Genomic DNA, 24,106 nt, shown 5'->3' with positions numbered 1-24,106 from the left:
TCACGGGGATTTCTGTGGGGCTTTGTTCAACTTGCAAGTTTACTCCCTTTCCTATATCTTCTCTCCTAAAAAGCCCCAGTAGTCAATATTCCGACACAGGAGCGGACAGCAAAATGTAAAATCCCTTTCTAGAGCAGGTATGTATATGGATAGTATTAACACTCCAGGTCAAGAACTGTCAGCTTTAAATCCTTACTTTCCCCACGAAAATAGGATTCCTTCCTTGCTCTCCAAACTCTGAAGATCCTAATGAATCCTATGACTTGTAATTCCTATGGAAAGTCGCAGTGAATAGGTGCATGTCTCGATGTCTATAAAGGATTCCAGCTACCAACAATGGTAGTCTTTTTTCCCCTTTCCTGTTGTTATTGCAGACACCTATGTAATTTCTGTCGCAATAGGGTCAGATATCTTGCATTGTATTTTCTGTGAATTAAAAGTTGTGACTGGTGCCAAACTTACAGGGTCTGGTGGGAGGGGAGGTGTAGATTCAAGACCTGTGTCTGCCGGCAGCAAATATAGGACGTTTGCGCATTTCGGAGTTGTGAGGATTTCCCTGTAAGCTTTCTTTTTCGTAGTAGTAGTCCGTTTTTAAGTTAGTGTTTGGAGGTGGGGAGGGTAGTTATTTCACAGGAAGGAGCTGAGATACCCTCAAGATCCTCACCTTTAGCTATTTTGTGTGTAGTATTCGGCAAGAGCTACTTTAAACCTTAAAAAGCTTTTTGGAAATATAGAACTCATTTTCTTGAGTTTAACTGTTTTAGTAGGGTTTCATTCAAATTGTTGAATGATCCCACTGTAAATCTCATACAGCGTATTATATATTAAACTACATTCAGCTTAAGGAAGATGTTAATACCTATATTCCACTATGAAACAGAATGGCAATTCATTCAATGTCCAGTATTTTCTTTTCAGTAACCGGTTTTAGATTTTTTGGTAAACCATACTGGGTGTACATTCTGAACCCATGCCCTTATAGCCAGAGTTGGGGACACTGGCTGAGTACTGCTTGACAGCTCATATCTGTAAGATGCTTACCACCAAATAAATGTACATAGCTGGTGCTTTGTTGTGTTGTTTGTCTTAAGAATCCCATAAAACACAGCCTATTTCTCAAGGCCACATCTTGTCTCCCCAAAGCCAGAATCCTACTTTAGGATCTCAGTGACCCACTTGAGACAGAATACAGACAGGAGAAATTTTACTTTGTAAATGAATGTAATAGTGAGGAAATGCAATGGAAAAATTTCCTTTAAGTATGGGTGCACAAATAGAACTTCAAAAGGTACAGAATACACACTATTCTTTAAACCTAAAGATACTTTACCACCTCAAAATGTCAACAGAAAAGTATGGGGACTGGCGGTGGGAGTGGGGTGGGGGCTGGGTGGAAAGGGGGAAAAAGAGGGACAACTGTAATAGCATAAACAATAAAATATTTTAAAGAAAAATATATTTAAAATACTCTTTTGAAAGAGCTAATGAATAGTGTCAACTGAAGATGGAAAAAATCATGTTAACTGCTAATTAATGCCACTATTTCAAGTTGGTATTTTCACTCTGTTGTTACCTATCATCAATCCATTAGCTGTTCACTAAAAACCAAACCAAACCAAACCACTACAGAACATGTAATCAGCTACTTTTTCTCTTTGCAACCCTCACCTCGGTTGTGGGAAACTGTCTGCATTGTTTTATCTTGTTCCCGGGGCCATTTGTTTATCTTCTTTCTTAGGAATTTAAGTTTATTTTCTATATCATCTCATAGGAATTTGTTTTTATTTATAAGACAAAAACTTAAGTGCACAGGTTTTAGAAACTGTTAAAAATTTTGTTCCTGAATGTATAGTATAAAGTAAATTTAAGAAATCAAAGCAGTACAAGGTGAGGTTGAGATAAACTGACGCTTTAACCAAGCGCACTGGATGGAGCTTCCAGCCAGCCCTTATGAAGGTGTAAGATTTCCTGCATTCTTAGTGATCGTGGTAGGATCCCTGAGAAATAAGTTAGGGGTGCATCCTGAGAATTCAAATCCATTTTTCATGACAACGATAACCTTGATTTATGCTTACATCTCCCCATTAATCACATAACCCTGATTATTAAATCTGAAAATTATAAAAGACAAACATAAAAAGAATGCTCATGGACATAGGTGATAATAATTTTATTGTATTACTAAATATTATACCATATATATTTTTTCACTTACAAATCTGTAGATACTACATGAATGATATATAATTTATATTTTAGAGTTTGCTAGTATGATGTATTTACACATGCAGTTAGTACCGATGTCATGCTACATTTCCTTAGGAGATGCCTGTTCAAAACAAAGTATGAGCAAAACATGAGTGGCTCATCTACTGTAGGAAGGACTTCTGAAGGGTGGGATGCACACCGACCTGGACCTGCAAGTCCGGTATTAAATATGTTAGATTTAATTTAGACTCCTGGGCCATGTTCCTTTTTAAAAAAATACACAAAATTTAATTAACACATTTATATTTAGAAAAGCTTTTTCCTTCTTTTCTTTCTTCTTCCCAAGTCTCCCTTTTTGGTGCTTATGAAGAACACAGACACACAAGGATCTGCCAGCCAATAATAAAGGGGCACAATCTCAAAACAAATGGCATTTAACAGTGATACCATTTAACAAGCAAAACATTAGAAAAATATTAAAGCTAAACATAAATCAAAGTTCAGCAGTGATTTTTCTGGTTATTAGATTTGGAATCACCTGCACAGCTAAGAAACAAGGCATTGCTTTGGGAAGAAGTTAATGCTAAAATTATTTCAGTTAGAATTTGAGAAGCCAAAGACCATTTATTTTAAGTGTTTTGTTTTCATAACAAATAATCCATACAACTCCTGTGTGTTAGCAGATCTGCAACTTTTGGTGTAACTGCACAAATGTTTAAAGATTTACATTGTAAAAAATTACATATTAAGCCCATGAAGTTGCAGTGAAGCATGATAAAATAATGAGGCTATCTGTTCGATTATATTTTGGTTCAAAGTTAATCATGAAATTGAAAGTAAGACTACTTAAACATAATTATCTAGAAAGGTAAAGGGGTGTTGAATAAAACTCCCCCAAGTATGGCAGTTGGAGTGTGTGTGGGGAAAAACCTAACTGAGTAAACAATTCAAATCTAAGATACTAAGTTACAAATTATTTAAATCCAGTGTTTTTTTTTTTTTTTAACAGTAAGTGTTCAGGAAGGAACATGCGTGTTATGGCAAACAGGAGGGCCGGAAAGGGTTAACACTATATGCATGCTAAGGTGGCTAATGCTGATCACTGCTGGGCTGCTTGTCTCCTTAGGATTTATTGGCTGAGCCAGAGGAACGACGCAGCTTCATGGACATACGGCTTTTGCTAGTTCGAGGAGACATTGGAGAGGCCAGGTCAGCCCCGTCTACCTGCGTTGCTGTGGGAGTTTCACTGGGTAGAATCTCTGGGTAGGAGCCTGTGGGAAAAAGCAAGAGCATTAGGTCATCTAGTCTTTCATTCGATAAAACACAAACTTTTGCTACTGATCTGTAGCAATGGATCCCAACCTTTAATGAGGTCTTTTGAAAGACAAAAGCAAGCCCACAACTTGCTACAACAATCTACTCATATTTCATTTAAAACACAATGACCTGGTGGCTCATGTCATCATATTAGCAAGAAAGCGCCAATTGTTATCTCCAAAGCCAAAACTAACCAAAAAGCTCTCCAGAAAAAGCAACAGGAAGCAAAATCTTCAGCTCAGGCCCGAAAGGACAGGGATCTAAAGCACGATTAGCATGCAGGGAAGGGCTTGAAGCAGGTAAGAAGGACCAATTCCTATCTCTGGGGTATAGGGCATAACCAAGAAAAGGGCCTTCATCGCTCAAACTTGAGAGTACCGGTACCAATCAGTTCCAAAAGGAGTTCAGCACTATGAGAGCATTAAACATGCTAATGGTCTTAAAATACTCTTTTAAGAAGGACCAAGACAAATTCCAGGAGGAAGACAAAAGAGAATCTGCATGTGAAAGCCAGTCAAAAAGACAAACGGACCCCTCAAGATGTCTCAATTTAGAAAAGATAAGCAATGCTTTTCTTTTCCTTAACTTAAACTTTGCAATTACATTATCCAGCCCCATCAAATAGATAACTAGTAGAACTAGAAGATAAAAAATTGAACCTAAGTTAAAATTAGAAAATTCTGTGTCATTTACAAAGCAGCTCTTGATCTCTGTACTTTATTTCCATGAATTATGATTCTTTAATATACACTAACTACAGCACTTTGCACATTGTAGGCTTTCAAATGTTTTTCTGAATGAATAAATGAATAAGAATTTACATGAAAAATAAAAGCCCTTCAAAAAAAAATCAAAAGCCCTTCAAAAAAAAAATCAGCAAACATAACAGAATAGCAAAATTAAAAAAAATTCTGTATATTTTAAGGCACTTTATTCAAGATTATCTGGGTTAATTACCCAGAAAATTTTCTTTGTGTGTGTCACAGACAGACACACACACGCCGTCCAGGTGGCAGGCTTGAATCCACACACCTCCCTGCTCTGTAGGGAGGACTCTGGCACATTCTTTAGCCAATGTAGCACCTCGCTGGCACTACAAGCTCGGAAACAATTACACTAGCACTTCCACAGAATAAAACATCTGTGTCTAAGTTGAAGTTATTGATATCTGTAAGCAAACACAAGACTATTCAACAGAGGATACAGGTCCTTTTGAGAAGTATCCCTTTGATTATTAAGAATGTGTGTTGGTGAGTACTTCAAAATGTTTTTAAGGCCAAATGTTCTAATTATACTTATAAGCAAACATACATTGTCAAATAAAAATATCTTATTACTAAAAAAATCCAGGTCTATTAACCTTTTCAAAGTAACTTCTCCAACCTTCTTTCTTTTCTAAGTGAAATGACTGGCCTTCAAAATATAAGGAGGAGGAAATGTATTTCTATTCACCTTTACTGTTCCTGAACATCTGACTGGCTGACATTAGACCCACACTGGAAAACCTAGGGGAGTCCTTGGCCCTTTTAGGAAAGCACTGCAGACGGATGGCAGGAGGAAGGTGGAGAGCAGTAGCTCATGCTTTTCTGGTAATGCGTATTTTTCCCGGCCAATCATGACAGGCCTTCCCATGGCTATTTACCTTGAGATGGCCAATGTTTTCTAGCGGAGGTTTTGGGAGGAAGAGAACTATCACTGCATTTCTTTCTTTGTTGTAAATGAAGAAATGGAGTAGCGAGCAGAGGTGAGAAAACAAAAGAGAAGATAACAGGTATGAGAGACACAGTGCAGAATTTCACAGGTGTTAACTGAGGAGCAGGGAAGAGAGTGGTCAGGTTTTAATATGAAATACAACTGGTCATGCAACATGTTAGGGTGATGATGTTTCACAATGGACATTGCTTTGTAAATTCAAATGTTATACTTACCAACTACGAGTTCAAACAGGGGAAAAGAAAAGAAAAGAAGTCTATGAGAGAGACGACAAACATCTACCTTTCAAAGTGTTCACTGTACTGGCGGCTTGTTATCCTTACCACACAGTCATAAAATCTCTAGAGCTATACTACCCAACATGCTGGCCACAGCTGCCACACTAATTAAATTAAAATTAAACAAAATAATTGGGTTCTTAGTGCACTAAGCCACATTTCAAGTGTTCAGCAGCCACATGTGGTTTAGTGAAAACCATACTGGACAGTGATGATACAGAACATTTTCATCCTCACAGAAAAGTTTTAGGAGAACACTGCTTTAGAGTATGCCAAATTCAAAGAATATTTTCCTCAAAAAACAGGAATTCCCATATATCAGAGTGAAGTCCCCTTTAGTAAACTGAGTCAAAGCAGGCTTTTTAGTGTGTGTGGCATATAGCTATGAGTACCTCCTTATGTATTAGCAAATGTTTACAGTATATATTCAGCATACCCGAACTCTGTAAATAATTGAATTTAGAGAGATCTCGATTTTATATGTAAACAATACAGTGATACCTAGACTTCATTTCATATCCTATTCTGCCTAAGTACTTAATTTATATAAACTCAGTCATAAAGAATGTTATTTATTAATATATCCTCAAGTATAAAGTTTAAACAGTATCAATGGATTCCTGCTGGTTCATTACTCACACAGACTGTGTCCACATCTTGATGGTATAATAAATTGATTCATATATTACAATGAATTATTATTACAAATAATATAAATATGACTGGGGATTTATACAGATTATGAAAGGGAACTCAATGAATTGTTACATAATATGGCTTTGTTTGTGCTGCTTGCTGACAGGTATGACCAGTCTGAAACCACGGTAGTTATAGGGTAAATATAGTCTTTAAAAATACTGTAACTTTGAAAATAATTCCAATTAATAGTGAACTAAGAGGCAATGTGAAGTGTCAGAAAGCATGTGCACAGGTTAGATGGACCTAGGTTCAATGTCTAGTTTGTCAGGTTACTAGCTGTTGGATTTTGGGCAAACTGACTTGAGACAGTCTTATGTGTAAAATGGAGACCATACTAATTATTCTGCAAAGTTGTGAGGGATGAATGACTACAGCTGCAAAGATTCTGGCACAGAGCAGGTACACAGTAAGTGTAGCCCTATAATAAAGCTATTGAACAGGTAAGAGTGAAAATTAATAGACTGAATCAGAAAAAATGAGGATTAGAAAGAAGGGATAGAAGTTAGAAATATTGTTGAAGAAAATGACCACTTACAAAATATAGCTATTGAAATGTGGAGAACAGCACACACTGGTAAATTCAGTTTGGGGGAAATTAAAGAATTTATTTACTCTTATGCTGATATTCCTAACAGAATATAGCCTTATATTAAAGGATGCAGATTACCCAAATAATCTTACTACTTTAATATTGTTAAAGGAGTTGGTAAATGATTAAGATTAGCATGGATGCACCACAGTGTCATAAAGGAAATAACACAATTCACAATAAAATAATACAGAAATATAGGCAAAAAGTGGTTTCATTTTAAGATATTCAAGAACTGCCATTATTGCAGACTTAGAACACCTGTTTGTCATATTCTATCTCCTTACAAATGGGAAAACTTGGTTCAAGACATATTGATTTATTTGAGATCATGCAGATAATAATAAATAGTGCTAGGGTTTAATTCAGATCAGTCTGATTCCAGAGCCCATACTTCTCCATGGTAAACTTAAAACTATTTAAAAAAAAAGATGATCAAAGAAATAAGATTTTTCAATGAGTGGAAATGTAGAGTGTTCAAAATAAAAATCTTTAACAATTTCTAATTTGTAAATATGACACATTATTGAGCAATTTCTCTATCTCTTCTCTCTTTCAACAGCAAGAACAGGCTGGAAATATTTGGACAAAACGGGTAATTATATTAGTTGAGGCCCTGGCTGCTGTGGCTCAGTGGATTGAGCACAGGCCTGTGAGTCAAAGGGTCGCTAGTTCAATTCCCAGTCAGGGCACATACCTGGGCTGCAGGCCAGGTCCCCAGTAGGGGGCTCACGAGATGCAACCACACACTGATGTTTCTCTCCTCATCTTTCTCCCTCCCTTCCCCTCTAATAGAAATAAAATCTTTTTTAAAAGTTCAAAAAAATAGTAGTTGAGATCATGGACTCTAAAGGCAGGCTCTGGTGAACCTATTTATTTAAATCTCACAGAATTGCCATGAAAATTAAATGAGAGACTGCAGGTGTGACACAGTGCCTGGCACTCAGCAATTGCTCAATTATTATTTTGGACCTAAAATACATTCTTTCAGATCACTCAGAGGCTGGAAAGAAAAGTTTAAAATAACGTTTGAAGAACACTGAGCTAAATAGGTTACCAACAGCAATGGCTAAGTTAAGTTTTAATGATTCATTCTATCCAAAGATTCAAAGAGATGGATCTGACTGTCAGAATGCTGCCCCACCGACATGTGGCAATAAAGATTTTGTGAATAACAGTAAAATCGATTAGAGTGAAGGAAGATCAGATGCTAGTCTAAGTCTCCATAATCACTCTTCCCTAAATTGACCCCTTTTTGGATAGCATAGAGATATTAGAATTTTATTACTTATTTTTATAATATTTAAATAGGAACCTATATGTTTTCTAAAGCTAATTACACAGTTCTGTGTAGGTATAGGTGTATGTGTGTGTGTGTATATATACACATGTTAAGAGTCAAATAGTATTTGATCCTTCAAGTTTTAAAGTACTAAAAATTCTACTTTGCAGAAAAACAATAAATCCAAAAGGAGTTAATTACTAGCATATCCAAAAGGAGTTAATTACTAGCATAATCAAAGTAAGATAATATTAGAGGTAATTCTAGATATACTATAAACATTAAAATTTTTATGGCTGATAATATTAAAGACAACATTGGAAAGAATGGGTGTTATTTTTAATGTTGAGATTGAGAAAAATGGTATTTACTGTGCATTTTCAGCAAAAAAGTCCTGTTTCTTGTTGGCAATCTGTAATTTATTATTTTTTTTAAAAAGGTGGTTTGAAAAGACAATGTGCTGTGAGGAAAAAAAATCTAGATTTTGCACTACCAATGTAATTTGGCCAAGAAGAGGAGTGATTTCATTTTCAAGTTTAGATTTAGAGGAGAGGTATTCATGAATATAAAGAAAGTCACTGTAAAACTTTTGATATTTTCCACACACACATGCCTGACAAAGATAAAGGGATATTTTCCTGTAACTTTTTTTAAAAATAAGGGACAAGAACAATCTAATAATGTTTTAACGTCGTTACTGTGTGTCACACTTTGTTGATCTTCCCTATCTCCCCTCAATGACCTTAGGGATAAAAATAATTTCCCTTAAGTATCTATCCGTCTACTGCCACAGACAGAGTCCATTTTGAGAAAACACAGTTATGAAATTTATGGATCAACTATAATACACCAAAAATGTTTTTCATGTCTATTTAAATAACACTAAAAATTATCTAAAAAATAAGTCCTCTTTGGATTTCAATGTCATCACAGCTGGTACATCACTATTAGCCAGAAAGTAGGTTTTTAGATAATCTTAAATCAAGTTAAGTCAACTTAAAAAAATATTTTTCCACACTATACCACTGAATAGATTTATAAGATTATTTAGAAAGATTATATTGGCATTACTTTAAAACTTAAATCGATTTCACTTGTAATTATATGTGCATTTCCTTAATGTGGCAAATGTTATCATATGTTAAAAAGTAAAAATGAACCCCCACACTTAGCAGTATTATGTGATTTTTGTAAACCATGAGTCAGGTCCACGTTGCTATTATGTGGTTTATTTCATGCCTTCTCTGTCCTGCTTTGACTTATAACTTTAAAGGGAACTCCATACGTATGTACGGTTAAGGACAGGAAAATCAAAATGAGATGAATGAAAGAAAAAACACAATTGTCCTTCAGATAACAATGTTTTTGTTACTGTAGAAATAATTACTCTATTTTTATATTGTTTTGAACTGAAAATTGCTTTGCTAAAAATTTCTATCTTTAATAATTATAAAAGTCTATAAAAATGTATTTGGCAATACTGGACCATGTTATTCACAGGTAAAAACACTCTCTTAAAAATGTCTGTTTCAATAGTTCCTAAAGGCAAGGACAACTTTGAAAAATTAACTGAACATTGCCCTGACTGGTGTGGCTCAGCTGGTTGGATGTCATCTAGCAAAATGAAGGGTCGCCAGTTCCACTCTCAGTCAGGGCACATGGCTGGGTTGTGGGTTGGACCCCAGTCAGTGGTGTATAAGAGGCAACTGATTGATGTTTCTCTCCCTCTTTTTCTCTCCCCAAATTAACTGAAAATAATTTGTAGCATGATATTAGTTTTATGTTAAAATTCACATTTTCATTACTATTTAGATAACTGTTAAGTTTTATGTTAAACAAGTTGTAAAATAAATAATGAAATACATTAGCCCCTGGCTGGTGTGGCTCAGTGGATTGAGTGCCGGCCTGTGAACCAAAGAATCACTGGTTCGATTCCCAGTCAGGGCACATGTCTGTGTTGTGGGCAGGGTCCCTGGTGGAGGGGCATGTGGGGGGTAACCACACACTGATGTTTCTCTCCCTCTCCTCCCATCTCTCTAAAAATAAATACATAAAATCTTAAAATCTTAAAAAAAACACACATTAAAAAATAAAGCCAACAGAGCCTTGACTTAGTTGGTGTGTCATCCTTTACTTAATGCCTCAGAAAGCGAGAACACTACTTACTTCCCATATTACCTATGGCAAAATATGTAGGGTAATATGCAAAATATGAACAGAACATTACCAGCTACAGTCCTTCATATTTCTCTTTTTAAACAACCCACAGTGTTAAAACTTATACATTTTATATATTTAAGGGGAAAAGTTAGTCTGAATGTGGTCCTGTTATCAATAGTTTTCAGTTGCAAAATTTATAACTTGACTATATGATACACAAAAGTATCATTCATATCTATTTTAATAATATAGTCTCTATCAGATACTCTTATTCAAAATGACATTATCAGATACTCTTATTAGCTTATTACTCATTAATGTACTTTTACTGTCTTTTATCATGTTTTTATGTTAAACTGAGTAATTTTAGATAGTATCAATCCATTGAAGTGAATCTTAGATGCAACCTAAATATAATTTTCTCACTGTTAACTCTTTTATATCAATCAAAAGAGCTCTACGTTTTAGATAAAATTATTTTATAATGGCTGATTACATGGTGACAGAAATGGAAGCTCTAACTTCAATAATTAAACCTCAATTGAGAATTACACTATTTTTTTCCAATTAATTAGACAAGAGAGGAGTATTATGCTTCGTAAACTTATTTAATATAAATATAATATAGAGAGAATTTGAAGGCTTACTATAGCAAACTTTTGCGTATATTAAATTCTCTTTTCCTGCTTCCTTTGAACACCACTGAAATAGTCACTTATTTTTTTAAAAATCCCCATCTTAGGACATTTTCTCATTGCTTTTAGAGAGAGAGAGAAACACTGATGTGAGAAACATCGATGTGACAAAGAAGCACTGACTGGCTGCCTCCTGTACATGCCCAGAGAGAGGATCTTACACACCCCGACTGGGGATTGACTGAATCTGCAGCCTAGGTGTGTGCCCTGACCGGGAATCAAACCCTCAACCATTTGGTTACAGGACGATGCTCCAACCAACTGAGCTTCACTGGCCAGGGCAAAACAGTCATCTTTGTATTTCAGATGCCTAGTACAAGGCACACAACAGGATAACTATTGATGAGTTGAGATGGCTAATAACGATGCAACACATTATAAAATACAAAGACATACCATTTCAGTTCAGTAGCACTACTTTCTCATGCTGAGAAACAAAGGTTAATACAACAAGGTGTAACTAATCTCAACCAAGGGTTTTATCATTAGTTCTTTTTATCCCAGAACCAGTGTTAGTGTTTCATGCAGACTTGGGTTAGTAAATATAATTCTGGAAAAAACTTAGTGACGACTTCTGAAATGTTTAGTATGAACCAGGGCAGTGTTAAGTTTGTTTATTGTTTGAGTTACAAGCTTAGTGCTTGCTAATTTTTAAGAAAGAAATAAGGGAAGAACAAAGAATGTTTTGGTTGACACTTTGTCTTACCTTCAGATAAACAGAACTGATATTTAATGATCTAAAGAGGGAAAATAAAATAAATGAAACAATCATAAGGAGTGCAAAGTATTACAGAATAGGAAGGCCATGAGTCATTTATTTTCTTACTGATTTCTTCAAAATTAGTTAATAGTACAAATGCAGTACCCTCTTATAATCTTTAAATATTATAAAATAATTCAGTTTTAAGTACTTATAAATCTAGACCATTTAACTTTATTTGAAAAATTAGAGATAAGGCAATATTCTTGGCCATAAAGTTCGATTCTCTGAAGGTGATCGCGTGCACGCCCGACGTGTGTCTCCCGTGCAGACACTCCCTTCGGTAAGGTTCCACAGCGCCCACTGCCCGTCAGCTCCAGTAACATGTGGTGCGTGCACTCCTGTGAAGACTGCTGACTTTCAGAGAAATTCCATTTAGGTAAAAGAAAGTATAAATCACACTCGTAAGCCAGATTCAACTATTAGATAATGATGAAAAATTTATATTTCAATGTTGAAACTGGAATTTTATTCAAGCAAGTTTTCCATTATTTGAAGAGTTTTTAGAACAAAAGGGTATTGCATTTCAAGTTCAAATGATGACAAGTAACTAATACTTGCTTTTAATCTTACCGGCATCAGATGGTAAATGATGGTAGGGAGCTGGAGAAAAAACCTGTGCTGCAAAATCTTCAAACGTCGTTGGTTCTAAATGGTGCTGGACAATTGTTTGCAGGTATCGTGCCCTCTCCTCATAGCTGATTTCCTTCAGTTAAGGACGAAGTTAAATGCAGCTTACATTGGAAAAGAATAGATCTCATCAAAAAGGACTACTGAGATTGCCAAGCTATTAGTTCTTGATAAATATAGTAACTACTAACTATTCTTGCATATATTACAATCATGGCTTCTTAAGGAGTTAAAAATATGGTTTTAAACATAAGTTTACACTTTAGGATACCAGTATAAATGGCAGCTTAACAGAGAGACATTTATTAGAAAATAATTATAATACTACACTGTTGCAAGAAAGTAAGTTAAGTTTACTTGAGAAAGAATTCAGCTGCTATCAGGTCATCTTAGGCTCATCTTATCTTTTTAATCAGCTTCAGATCTGCAGATTTACTCTGAAAAGCCACAAGTAAATATCATACTGCTTAAAATACTATGTCTGAAATTCTGTATTTCTCATTTGTAAAGATTTATTGTGAAAAATTCCTGCATATCTTCCTCGTTTTCTAAAATCTCTGCATTTCCCCAATTGTTCTCATTTTGAATGAAGACTGCTGTTGCTGTAATCCTTGAATAACTCCATGCGGTTAAGATAAATACATAGTTGAATCTGTATGTCAGGAAAAAATACCTAGTCAATTATAACAGTGAAACAAGCAGGAATATTTGCAGAGAGACCACAGGACTCCTAAACACTGTCTAACAAAGCATCTACAGGGCACTGACACTGACAGAAAAATACTGTACTTCCTTTTCACCGCATTTTCTTCTCTGATATTATTGACAAGCAACCAGTGCCTTGAAGTGTTGTTGCTTTTGAACAACCCACTCCAGGCTTCCTGTTTCAGCAGGCCTGATTGTGCTGTTAGCACAGAGAGGGCGAGAAAGAGAGAGAATATTTCTGTTGTTCACGAAAGCAACTATGGAAATGGCTGTCAAAATGTAGAGCAGCAGGCAGCAACATACAATTATCAGGAAAAACTCACATGCTGACTTCATGTAGTCTAGTTCCTGAACTGAGAAATCAGTTAACCTTTCTTCTACAACTTTAAAAAGTTTTCCTGCTGTACTCAATATGCTATATTGATAGACTGTACATAAGACATTTATATAAGCACAAACAATAATCAAAATTTGTCTACAGGCTTGGTTTTCCAAAACTCATTTAAGTATTTTCTCCTCAAAATTATTTTTTCTTTTTTAAAAAAGAATTGCGATTCGATTATTATAGTTCTACAATTCTAGAAATTGTAGCCCAAGTCTACAACCAAGACCAAGAAAAAAAGATGGGGAAGATAATTTAAAATGCTAATTCAATGGCCAGTTACATTTATAAAAGAGCGTAAGACTATATTCAATAGGTACTTGACTTAAATTGTGATATCTTTTGCCATCTAAATGGCTTGAGTACTCTCTCTTGCATTATGGTTTATTTTATGCATTGCAATAATATGAATTCCAATTCCATCCATTATTTTCAATTCTGTACACTGAAGTTGAACTTCAAAAGAATTTTACTTCTGAAATGGGCAGCAATGGGACAAGATGCTATATTTAAATGATCAGCAGTAAGTAAATATTTTGTGGAAGAATCATATAGGCATTTTTGAGTGTTACCACTGGAAAGAAATATAGCCCACTTTTAAAAGCAGGTATATGGTTATAAATGGAAGAGGATGAAACTGATGGTTCAATCTAAATAATACCACATATCTCACAACTTGTTGGAAAGTACTTTTTTCATTGGGGGAGATTCACAGCTGCCGAATTTTCTGCAGTTAATAGAGTCCTTTGATTCACAGCAGTGCCCCTTGTACAAAAAATACTGGCCTTTGTGTATTACCAGAAACTAATTTTCTATTTGGCTGAAAAGGGAAAAATGGGGTTATTGCTTCTCCCTCCTACAGAGCTTTTCATTATGCCTGATGCACTCAACTTCTAAGCTCTTCTGAGAAAAAAAATAACTGAAGAGGCAAGAGGTAGAAAAATGAGCTTGTTAGCACATTAGAAGTGAAGTATCTTGGTGGGCCCTAGAAATTCCCAGTGGTGTGTTAACTTATCACTCTATGCATGCTGGCACTGATAGTCTCCCAATTGATCACTCTCTTTTCGCACCAAAGGTGCTGCCAGGAAGCAAAGGCTGAAGGCCCACAGGAGAACAGTCTGCTATCAAAACAAGCTGTTTTTAAAAGTCTGCTTGAATGGGCAAAATGCTTCATGAAAAGTAGGGTGGAGACACCTACCTGCTTTTAAAATGCTCTACTTTCAGAAAGCCTATAAATGAAATATTTTACTTTATCTTATTATATTTAGAGTTTACACAAAAATTAAGCAGAAAGAAAGCAAATGTTAATATTTCTAAAGGAGGGAGGATATTTCCAAATGTAGTAAAATTTATTAAAGCAAGAAATGACTATCTAGATAAAATACATTTTGGAGTGTAATTCTACTTCCTTATACAAAAGAAGGAAGTTTCTAAAATTCTGAAGAAAGCCTAATAAGAAGCTATACATATACAAATTAAAATTATCCAGGTACAATGTAGTCATTTTATATGAAAACACATGATATATTTAATAAAATTACAAAATATCTTCATTAGTAAAAATGCTTTTAAAAATAATTTTTAAAGAGTGAAACAATCATTAAGGTTGAATTTAAATGAATTTAGTTACAGCACTTACAACAAATAAGGAAAGATAATGTCTAAAGTTTTCTTTTTGGGGGGCTATCTTTGGAAAACACTGCTATTTTGATAAATAATTATAGTCTACAGTAACTCACCTTCTAAAAATTCTTTGTAATTTTCAGAGTTTGATGTGGCCAAATACACAACAAGATCAAAACAAATCAACCCAACCTATAGTAGTTACATCTTTTCCTCTTTTTACTTTGGAAAACATATAGCATTAAGGAGATTTAATGACCTTTGAGTACTTGCACCATAGTACTAAGTCCACAAACAAGGTGCTTTCTGTGACTGAGATAAAGTCCCAACCAGTCCTGTTAGCAGCTGCAGTGATAACATAATCTAGGGCGGTTAATTCCTATATCTCCTATAATAGGTTAGACAAAGTTACACACTTATTCCTCTAAAGGTAGCTCTCTAGGGAAAAAGATATTATTAGTACCTATAAATTAAGTGGCATACAAGGACTTGAGGGCTATCAACAACAGGATAGCTCAAGCTATATCCCTACTGTGAGTGAGTGTTGCCATTGACGCTGAAATTTTTAAAAATGAAATGGGTGAGATGATAAGAAGGTAATGGTAAACTAACCAATTCAGAGAAAAATTTAAAGTATAAGTCTAAGTTGAATTAAAAAGGTTTTTATTGTAAATTTAAAACCACCCAAGTCAAAACTAGCTAATAAAAAGCTATTCAATGAGGGAGACTTCTAGCTGGTAGGAATCTTTAATACAAAACTAGCCAATCAAAAGAAATAACACACAGGTGCTGCAATCACAGCAATATAATTATCCACTAATCCTCCTTCCTTCTATTTTTCGCAAAAGCAGAAAAGGGGGGAAGGAATATTACTATTCTAAAAATAATAAAGGGAACCAAACATTTTCTATAGTATAAATAGTTTAAACCTAATCTGTACTTCACAATATTAATATTACGATTCATTTTAAATAACGACCATTGATTTTAAACTTATGGATGAAATTACTTGTGGCCCTCTGTCACTAGGTCAAGACCAGCTGTCAAGAAAGTGGGGTTCAATTTCATCCCAGTCCTGGAAAAATGTGCATGAATTCTCTGTGCCACAATTTATCTGTGTGTTAAATGGGAATACCACCACTTGTTTCTATTTATGTTTCAGGGATGTTGAAGATAAAGGACATAAATACAGGGCAACCCCAAGTCCTCCTACATCTGTGTGAGAATAGTTTATTTTGTCTTTTGGGTTAAGCCTTTGTAAACAGTAGGTACTGTCTCCATGAGGGCAGTTTTCAGTGTTAGTTTAAGAAACATCTGTATGGACGTGCAAGAACTCTTTGGTAATGTTTCTTGTTTATAGTATGAACAGAGGAGATTTTGACTTAATTTGGATGAGAGGAAAGTGATTTCCATGAGAAAAAAGACAATATGAAAAAGATACTGTAGAAGGTTAAATAGCACCTTGTTTTTTTTTATTTTACTAATGTATAGAAAACAGATAAAAAGTGGATTTGGTTTTAAAGAAGCAATAACCCTTCATGCTCCACAATAAATTTCTTAATAATACAATGTAATCTTGAACTGTTTATACTGTCAGAAAGGCAAAACTATTTCCATGGCGTGTCCAGTAGGCTGTGCAAACATTTAGCTCAAATGTAATTTGTGAGTACTTCCAGTTAAGATGGCGGAGTAGATAAACTCTGTGCTCACCTCCTTCCAGGACCACATCAAAGTTACAACTAAATTACAGAACAACCATCACTGAGAACCACCTGAGACTAGCTGAATAGAAGTCCAATACCCCCCAAATAGAAAGCAGCAGCTGCAATGACACTTGAAGGAGGGGTGGAGACACAGAAAGGGCAGGTCCCATGCAATTAAAAATCAGGATGGACATCTTGGATGCAGAGGTCCCACCTGAACAGTGAGAGGTCCTAGCCCACACCTGGCTCACTAGCCTAGGGCTGAAAAGAGGAGTCCCTATAACATCTGGCTTTGAGGACTGCAGCTGAGTAAAAGGGCTTCAGGAATCCCAGGTGTTCCCTTAAGGTGCCACACTCGCTCTGGCCTTTAGTCTGAGGGCCGGAGGGGTAGGGGTCAGGGAGTTCCCTCCAGGGTCAAAATGCTATCAAGCACCATTGCTCCTTTGTTGAGGGTTTAACCTGCCACACCCTGGTGATTACCTGAGATCCCACTTACTCCTACTCCCCAGTTGCCAGAGCTGCTTCCAGAGGTTATTCCACAAAACCCAAACAAGTATCAGAGGCCTCAACTTGCCCTGCACCTCTTGCTAAGTAGCCCTAAGCATGGTACAAGTGGTGACTGGTCTCAACTTGCATTGTTACTTCTAGCAGGTAGTCTGAAGCCTGGCAGAAGCTTTAGACAGTGTTGTCTGGAACATAGCATGAACTAAGTGGGTTCTAGCATAAGAGGTAGCTGGCCTCAGCTCACATTGTGGTGCCCACCAAAGGATCCCAAGCCTGGCACTAGTGGCAGACTCTCCCTAGTCCCTCCAAGCCCAGCACAAGTGGTTAACCAAGTGAAGATCACTTTAGTAGTTCTCGCTCCATGGCCCCGAGCTGAGCACAAACAGCAGCTGAACTTGGCCTGACCCGGAGCCCTACCCAAGAGCGTCCAGAACCAACACACCTGATGGACGGCTTCAGACCACAACAGAGGACCACCCAACAAATTCCACAAACAACATACCCGAAGGGCAGGCTCAATGGGACCAGAGAGCACCATTAAAGCAACTCCTGTTCCATGAGGTCAGCTTTCACACAACAGCTTGTCCACTGTAGTCACTGCCAGCCTTCACAGCTTGTCAGACTGAAGGTCAATCTCACTCACGGATTTGCCGAAAAGCAATCAAGGCACAACAAGAAGGCACACATGGCCCCCACAAGGGACACTCATTGGAGCTCCTGGCTCAGGTGAACAAGAAAATTGCACTTCTGGGCCTCACAGTACACAACTCTGCCAAGACAGGGAGATGCAGTAGATCTACCTAATACACAGAAACAAACACAGGTAGTTAGATAAAATGAGGATGCAAAGGAACATGTTCCAAATGAAAGAACAGGAAAAATCTCCAGAAAAAGAACAACAAAACAGAGACAAACACTCTCTCAGATACAGAATTCAAAACACTGGTTAACAGGATGCTCCATGAACTTGATAGAGGAAAACATTGACAATTAGAGCAGAAAAGAGAATAGTTTGAATGACCTCTGGGACAACATCAAGCATAAAATCATTTGCATCATGGAAGTAGCAGAAGGAGGAGTGAGAGAACAAGGGGTTGAGAACCTATATGAAGATATAATGAGTGAAACCTTCCTAATGGTGAAGGAAATAGACATATAACTCCAGGAAGCACAGAGGTCCCAAACAAGATGAACCCAAGATGCCAAGACACGTCATAATTAAAATGCCAACAATAAAAACAAAGAGAGAACCTTAAAACATCAAGAATCAAGAAAAAAAGCAGTTCCATACAAGGAAGCTCCTGTAAGACTATAAGCTGATTTTTCTTTAAACAACATTTTATTTATTTTTAGATAGAGGGGAAGGGAGAGCAAAAGATAGGGAAAGAAACATCAATGTGTGGTCGCCACTAACACACTGCCCTCTACAGAGGCGTGGTCCACAACCCAGGCATGTGCCCTGACTAGGTATCAAACCCGTGACCCTTTGGTTTGCAATCCACTGAGGCACACCAGCCAGGACTATAAGCTGATTTTTCAACAGAAGCTATGCAGGCCAGAAGGGTGTGGCAAGAAATATTCAAAGTGATGAAATGCAAGGACTTACAACCAAAATTACTCTACCCAGCGAAGCTATCATTACAATTGAAGAAATGAGAGTTTCCCTAGACCAAAAAAAAAAAAACAAAAACCCCAAAAACCAAAAAGTGAGGAGTTCACCACTAAATGAGTATTATAACAAAAGTTAATGGGATTTCTTTAAGTACAACAGAAAAAAAAAGATCAAATATATACATAAGAAAATAAAGGGAAAAACTCCTCTCTAACAAAGGCCAACACAGAAAAAGCAGTGGATCAAACAACTCTAAAGCTAGTACAAAGGTTAAACAGCAAAAGTAGGATTACAACAGTAAATTAAAGGATACACAAACACACAATAAAAGTAAAAATAATGACAAAAACATAAATGTGAACAGGGTGAGTAAAAATGCTAATGAGTTCAGAAAGTGTTCAAACTTAAGCAATCATCAACTTAAAATAGACTGCTATACACATAGGTTGGTGTATATGAAGCACATGGTAACCACAAACCAAAAATCTGTAAGATACATACAAGAGACAATGAAAAAGAAATCCAAACATGACACTATAGAAAAGCATCAACATATAAGAGAAGAGATAAAAGGAATGAAAAAAAACCCAGAGAATTTAAAATACAATCAGAAAATAATACAATGAAAACAATTACATACCTATCAATAATTACTTTAAATGTAAATGGACTAAATCTTAAATCCAAAGACATAAGGTGGCTGAATGAATAAAAAACCAAGACCTGTTCATATGCTGCCTAAAAGAGACCCACTTCAAATGGAAACACACACAGACTGAAAGTAAAGGGATGGAAAAAGATATTTCATGGACCTGGCTGGTGTAGCTCAGTGGATTGAGTGTGGGCTGTGAACTAAAGGGTCGCTGGTTCAATTCCCAGTCAGGGCACATGTCTGGGTTGTGGGCCAGGTCCCCCGCGAGGGCCACGTGAGAGGCAACCACACATTGATGTTTCCCTCCCTCTCTTTCTCCCTCCCTTCCCCTCTTTCTCCAAAAAAAATAAAATAAATTTCATGAGGTAGCAATACTTATATCAGAGGGAATGCAAACAGACTTTAAAACAAGGGCTATAACAGAGATGAAGGGCATTTAATAATGATAAAGGGATCAATATACATGAGGACGAATCTCTCATAAAAAACTAACCTAACTGTATAAAAGAAATACTGACAGACATAAAAGGAAAGATAGACAGTAATACAGTCACAGCAAGTGACTTTAACACCCAACTGACATCAACAGATATATCATACAGAAAATCAACAAGGAAACAGTGACCTTAAATGACAGACCAGATAGACTTGATGGATAATTTTAGAACATCTCACCACAAGAAGAATGCATACATTCTTTCCAGGCACACGAGAAACATTTTCCAGGACATACTGGGTTAGGCCACAAAACAAGTCTCAATAATTCTAAGATTGAAATCATATCAAGCATCCTTTTGGACCACAATGGAATGAAAGTGAAACCAATTAGAAGTGGCAAACAAAAGCACACAAACATATGGAGGTTAAATAACATGCTACTAAACAATAACGATGAAATCAAGGAACAGATCAATGATCCCTGAGACAAATGATAATGAAAATTGAATGACTGAAAATCTATAGGGCATGGCCAAAGCATTTCTAACAGGGAAATTTACAGCAATCGAGCCTAACTCAAGAAACAAGAAAAATGTCAAATAACTGACTAACTTAAGCCTGATAGAAAAAGAAGAACAAACCCAAATTGAGTAGAAGGAAGGAAGTAGCAAAGATCTGAGGGGAAATAGAGTCTAAACAAATTAAAAAGATCAATAAAACCAAGAGTAGCTTCATTTAAAAATATAAACAAAATAGATAAACCTTTGACCAGACTCATCAAAGAAATAAGAGAGGGCCAAAATAAAATCTGAAATAAAAGAGAAGTGACAACTGACACCACAGAACTACAAAGGATTATACAAAAATACTACAAATAATTATATGCCAACAAATTGGACAATGTGGAAAAAATAGATAAATTCCTAGAAACATGAAATCTTCCAAGACTGAATCAAGAAGAAACAAAAAATCTGAGCAAATTGAGTACTACAAAAGAAATCAAATCAGTAATCTAAAAGCTCCCAACAAACAAAAGCCCTGGATTGGACTGATGGCTTCACAAATAAATGTTAGCAAATAGTCAAAAAAGAATTAACACCAACCCTTCTGAAATTATTGCAAAAAATTCAAGAAAAAGGAAGGCTCCCAAACTCATATTATGGGGCCTGCTTTATGCTGATTCCAAAACTAGACAATTACTACAAAAAAAATTATAGGCCAGTATTTCTGATAAACATAGATGCAAAAACCCTCAACAAAATAATAAAAAAATGAATTCAACAATACATTAAAAATATAATACACCACTGAGAAGTAGAATTTATTCCTGGGATGCAAGGTTGGTTCAAAATCTGGAAATCAATTAATGTGATACATCACATAAACAAAATAAATAAAAATCATATGATCATATCAATAAAGGCAGAAAAAGCATTTGACGAAATCCAGCATCCATTTATGAAAAAACCCTAAGCAAAGTGAGAATACAGGGAACATACCTGAATATAACAAAGGCCAAATATAACAAATTCACAGCTAACATCATATTCAAAGGGAAAAGCTACAAGCGTTTTTCTTAAGATCAGGAACAAGACAAGGACACCCACTTTCACTACTTTTATTCAGTATAGTATTGGAAGTCCAGGCCACAGCAATCAGAAAAGAAAACAAAATGAAAAGCATCCAAATTTGAAAGGAAGAAGTAAAACGTCATTTACAGATGACATGATACTGTAATAGAGAACCTAAATATTCTACCAAAAAACTACTGGAACTGATAGGTAAATTCAGTAAAGTAGCAGGATACTAAATAAATCTCCAGAAATTAGATGCATTTTATACATCAATAATGAAGTGTGAAACAATCCCATTTACAATTGCATCGAATAAAATAACATACCTAGGAATATATTTGTCCAAGGAGGTAAAAGACCCGTACTTAGAAAATTGTAAGACACTGATGACAGAAACTAAAGATACAAATAAATGGCAGGATATACCGTGGTCATGGATAGAAAGAATTAACAGTGTTAAAATGTCCATATTACCCAAAGCAATCTACAGATTTGGTACAATCTCTACTGAACTACCAGTGGCCCTTTTCACAGAACTAGAATAAACAATCCTAAAATTTATACATTCAATAGAGCCATAGAAGACCCCAGATAGCCAAAGCAATTTTGTGAAACAACACTGTTGGAGGTACCAAGCTACCCTATATCAAACTATTTATAAGGTACTACTCAGAAACAGCAAGGTACTGGCATGAAAACAGACACATAGACCAATGAAATAGAATAGAAAGCCAAGAAATAAATCTATGCCTATATGGTCAGTTAATCTATGACAAAGAGGACAAGAATTTACAATGGGATAAAGACAGTCTCTTAAATAAATGGTGATGGGAAAATTGACAGATACATGCAAAAAAGAAAGTGTACAACTTTTTTATACCATATACACAAATTAACTCAAAATGGATTAAAGACAGATGGAAGACCTGAAAGCATAAAACTTCAAGAAAACAGGCAGTAAACTTTTTGACATCACTCTTAGATACATGTTTTGGGATATGTCTCCTTGGTCAAGGGAAACAAAACACTTCTAATTATAAGGGAAATGCATACCAAAACCACAATAAGATATCACCTTCACACCTGTCAGAATGCCAACCATCCAACAAGTTGCTGAAGAAAAGAGAACCCTCACACACCATTGGTAGAATTGGAAAAAGGTGCAGCCACTAGTGAAAACATTATGGAGGTTCTTTAAAACATTGAAAATAGAACTACAATATGACACAGTAATTAGACTTCTAGGTAATTATCTGAAGAAATCCAAAATACTCAAAAAAATCCTTGCACCTGTGTTCATTGCAGCATTACTTAAATAACTAAGACATAGAAGCAACCCAAATGTTCATTGATAATGACTTGATAAAATGTATTACATAAATATAATGGAATATGACTCAGCCAGAAATAAGAATGAAATCTGGATTCCAGCCAACATGGAGGCATAGGTAGAAACGTTTCACTTCCTCCCACAACCAAAAGAAGGATAACAACTAATTTAAAAACAAAAAACAACCAGAACTTTAAAGTTTCAAACCTCTGGCTGTAAAAACATGTGGGGGTTTCAGTGGTGGGTGAAACTCCCAGCCTCATAGGACAGTCTGTTGGAGAGACCCATGGGGTCCCAGAACATACACAAGCCCACTCACCCAGAGAATCACACCAGGAGGGCCCAATTTGCTTGTGGGAAGTGAAGGAAGAGGCAGAAAGTGAGGTGTGAGAGCTGAGCAAATGAGCAAGTGACATGGTCCCCTCTCTAACCCCTCACCCACACATAGCTAGACAATGCAGCAAACTGGGTTGCCCCGTCGTGACAAACACCTAAGGCTCTGACCCATATGATGTAACAGGCTTGCTGACACAAAGAAATATGGCCCAAATGAAAGAACAAATCAAAACTCCAGTAAAAAACACTAAGCAACAAGGAGACAGACAATCTATCAGATGCAGAGTTCAAAAAACTGGTAATTGGGATGCTCACAGAATTGAGCTTGGTTGCAAAATGAAGGAAGAAATGAAGGCTATACAAAGTAAAATAAAGGGGACCAATAGTGAAGGGAAGGCAACTGGGACTCAAACCAACAATTTGGAACAAAAGAAAGAAATAAACATCCAACTGGAACAGAATAAAGAAACAAGAATTCAAAAAATGATTAGCGACTTAGGAACCTCTGGGACAACTTTAAGTGCTTCAACATCTGAATCATAGCACTGCCAGAAGAAGAGCAAGAAATGGAAAACTTATTTGAACAAATAATGAAGGGGAACATCCCCAATTTGGCAAAGGAAATAGACTTCCAGGAAGTCCAGGAAGCTCACAGAGTCCCAAAGTTGGACTCAAGGAGGAACACACCAAGGCACATCATAATTACATTACCCAAGATGAAAGAGAAGGCTAGAATCTTAAAAGAAGCAACAGAAAAGGAGAGATTTACCCACAAAGGAGTTCCCATTAGACTACCAGCTGATTTCTCAAAAGAGACCTTGCAGGCAAGAAGGGGCTGGAAAGAAGTATTTGAACCCATGAAAGGCAAGGACCTACTACATTCAAGATTACTCTATCCAGCAAAGCTATCATTTGG

At 36.1% G+C, this 24,106-nt stretch overlaps 1 protein-coding gene across 13 annotated transcripts in view; it reads right to left on the bottom strand.

Moving 5' to 3' along the window:
* Positions 1–2,539: 2,539 nt before the first annotated feature.
* Positions 2,540–24,106, bottom strand: part of RALGAPA1 (Ral GTPase activating protein catalytic subunit alpha 1) — a 265,494-nt gene continuing 243,927 nt past the window's right edge. For 5 of the 13 annotated variants that reach the window (XM_037056442.1, XM_037056452.1, XM_037056446.1 and 2 more), the window contains 3 exons: positions 12,275–12,399; positions 11,200–11,202; positions 2,540–3,479 (listed from right to left, as the gene is read on the bottom strand). In XM_037056442.1, the coding sequence (XP_036912337.1) occupies positions 3,331–3,479; positions 11,200–11,202; positions 12,275–12,399 (277 nt within the window). In that variant the 3' untranslated portion in view covers positions 2,540–3,330. Of the gene's footprint in view, positions 3,480–11,199; positions 11,203–11,647; positions 11,679–12,274; positions 12,400–24,106 lie in introns of all 13 variants that reach the window. The other 8 variants (XM_037056448.1, XM_037056451.1, XM_037056453.1 and 5 more) reach the window with 5 other exon arrangements.

This window comes from Sturnira hondurensis, unplaced genomic scaffold, assembly GCF_014824575.4.
Source record: "Sturnira hondurensis isolate 20B ecotype Veracruz unplaced genomic scaffold, ASM1482457v3 Scaffold0008948, whole genome shotgun sequence".
NCBI classification, from domain to species: domain Eukaryota; kingdom Metazoa; phylum Chordata; class Mammalia; order Chiroptera; family Phyllostomidae; genus Sturnira; species Sturnira hondurensis.
This window is presented reverse-complemented; position numbering and strand designations above follow the sequence as displayed.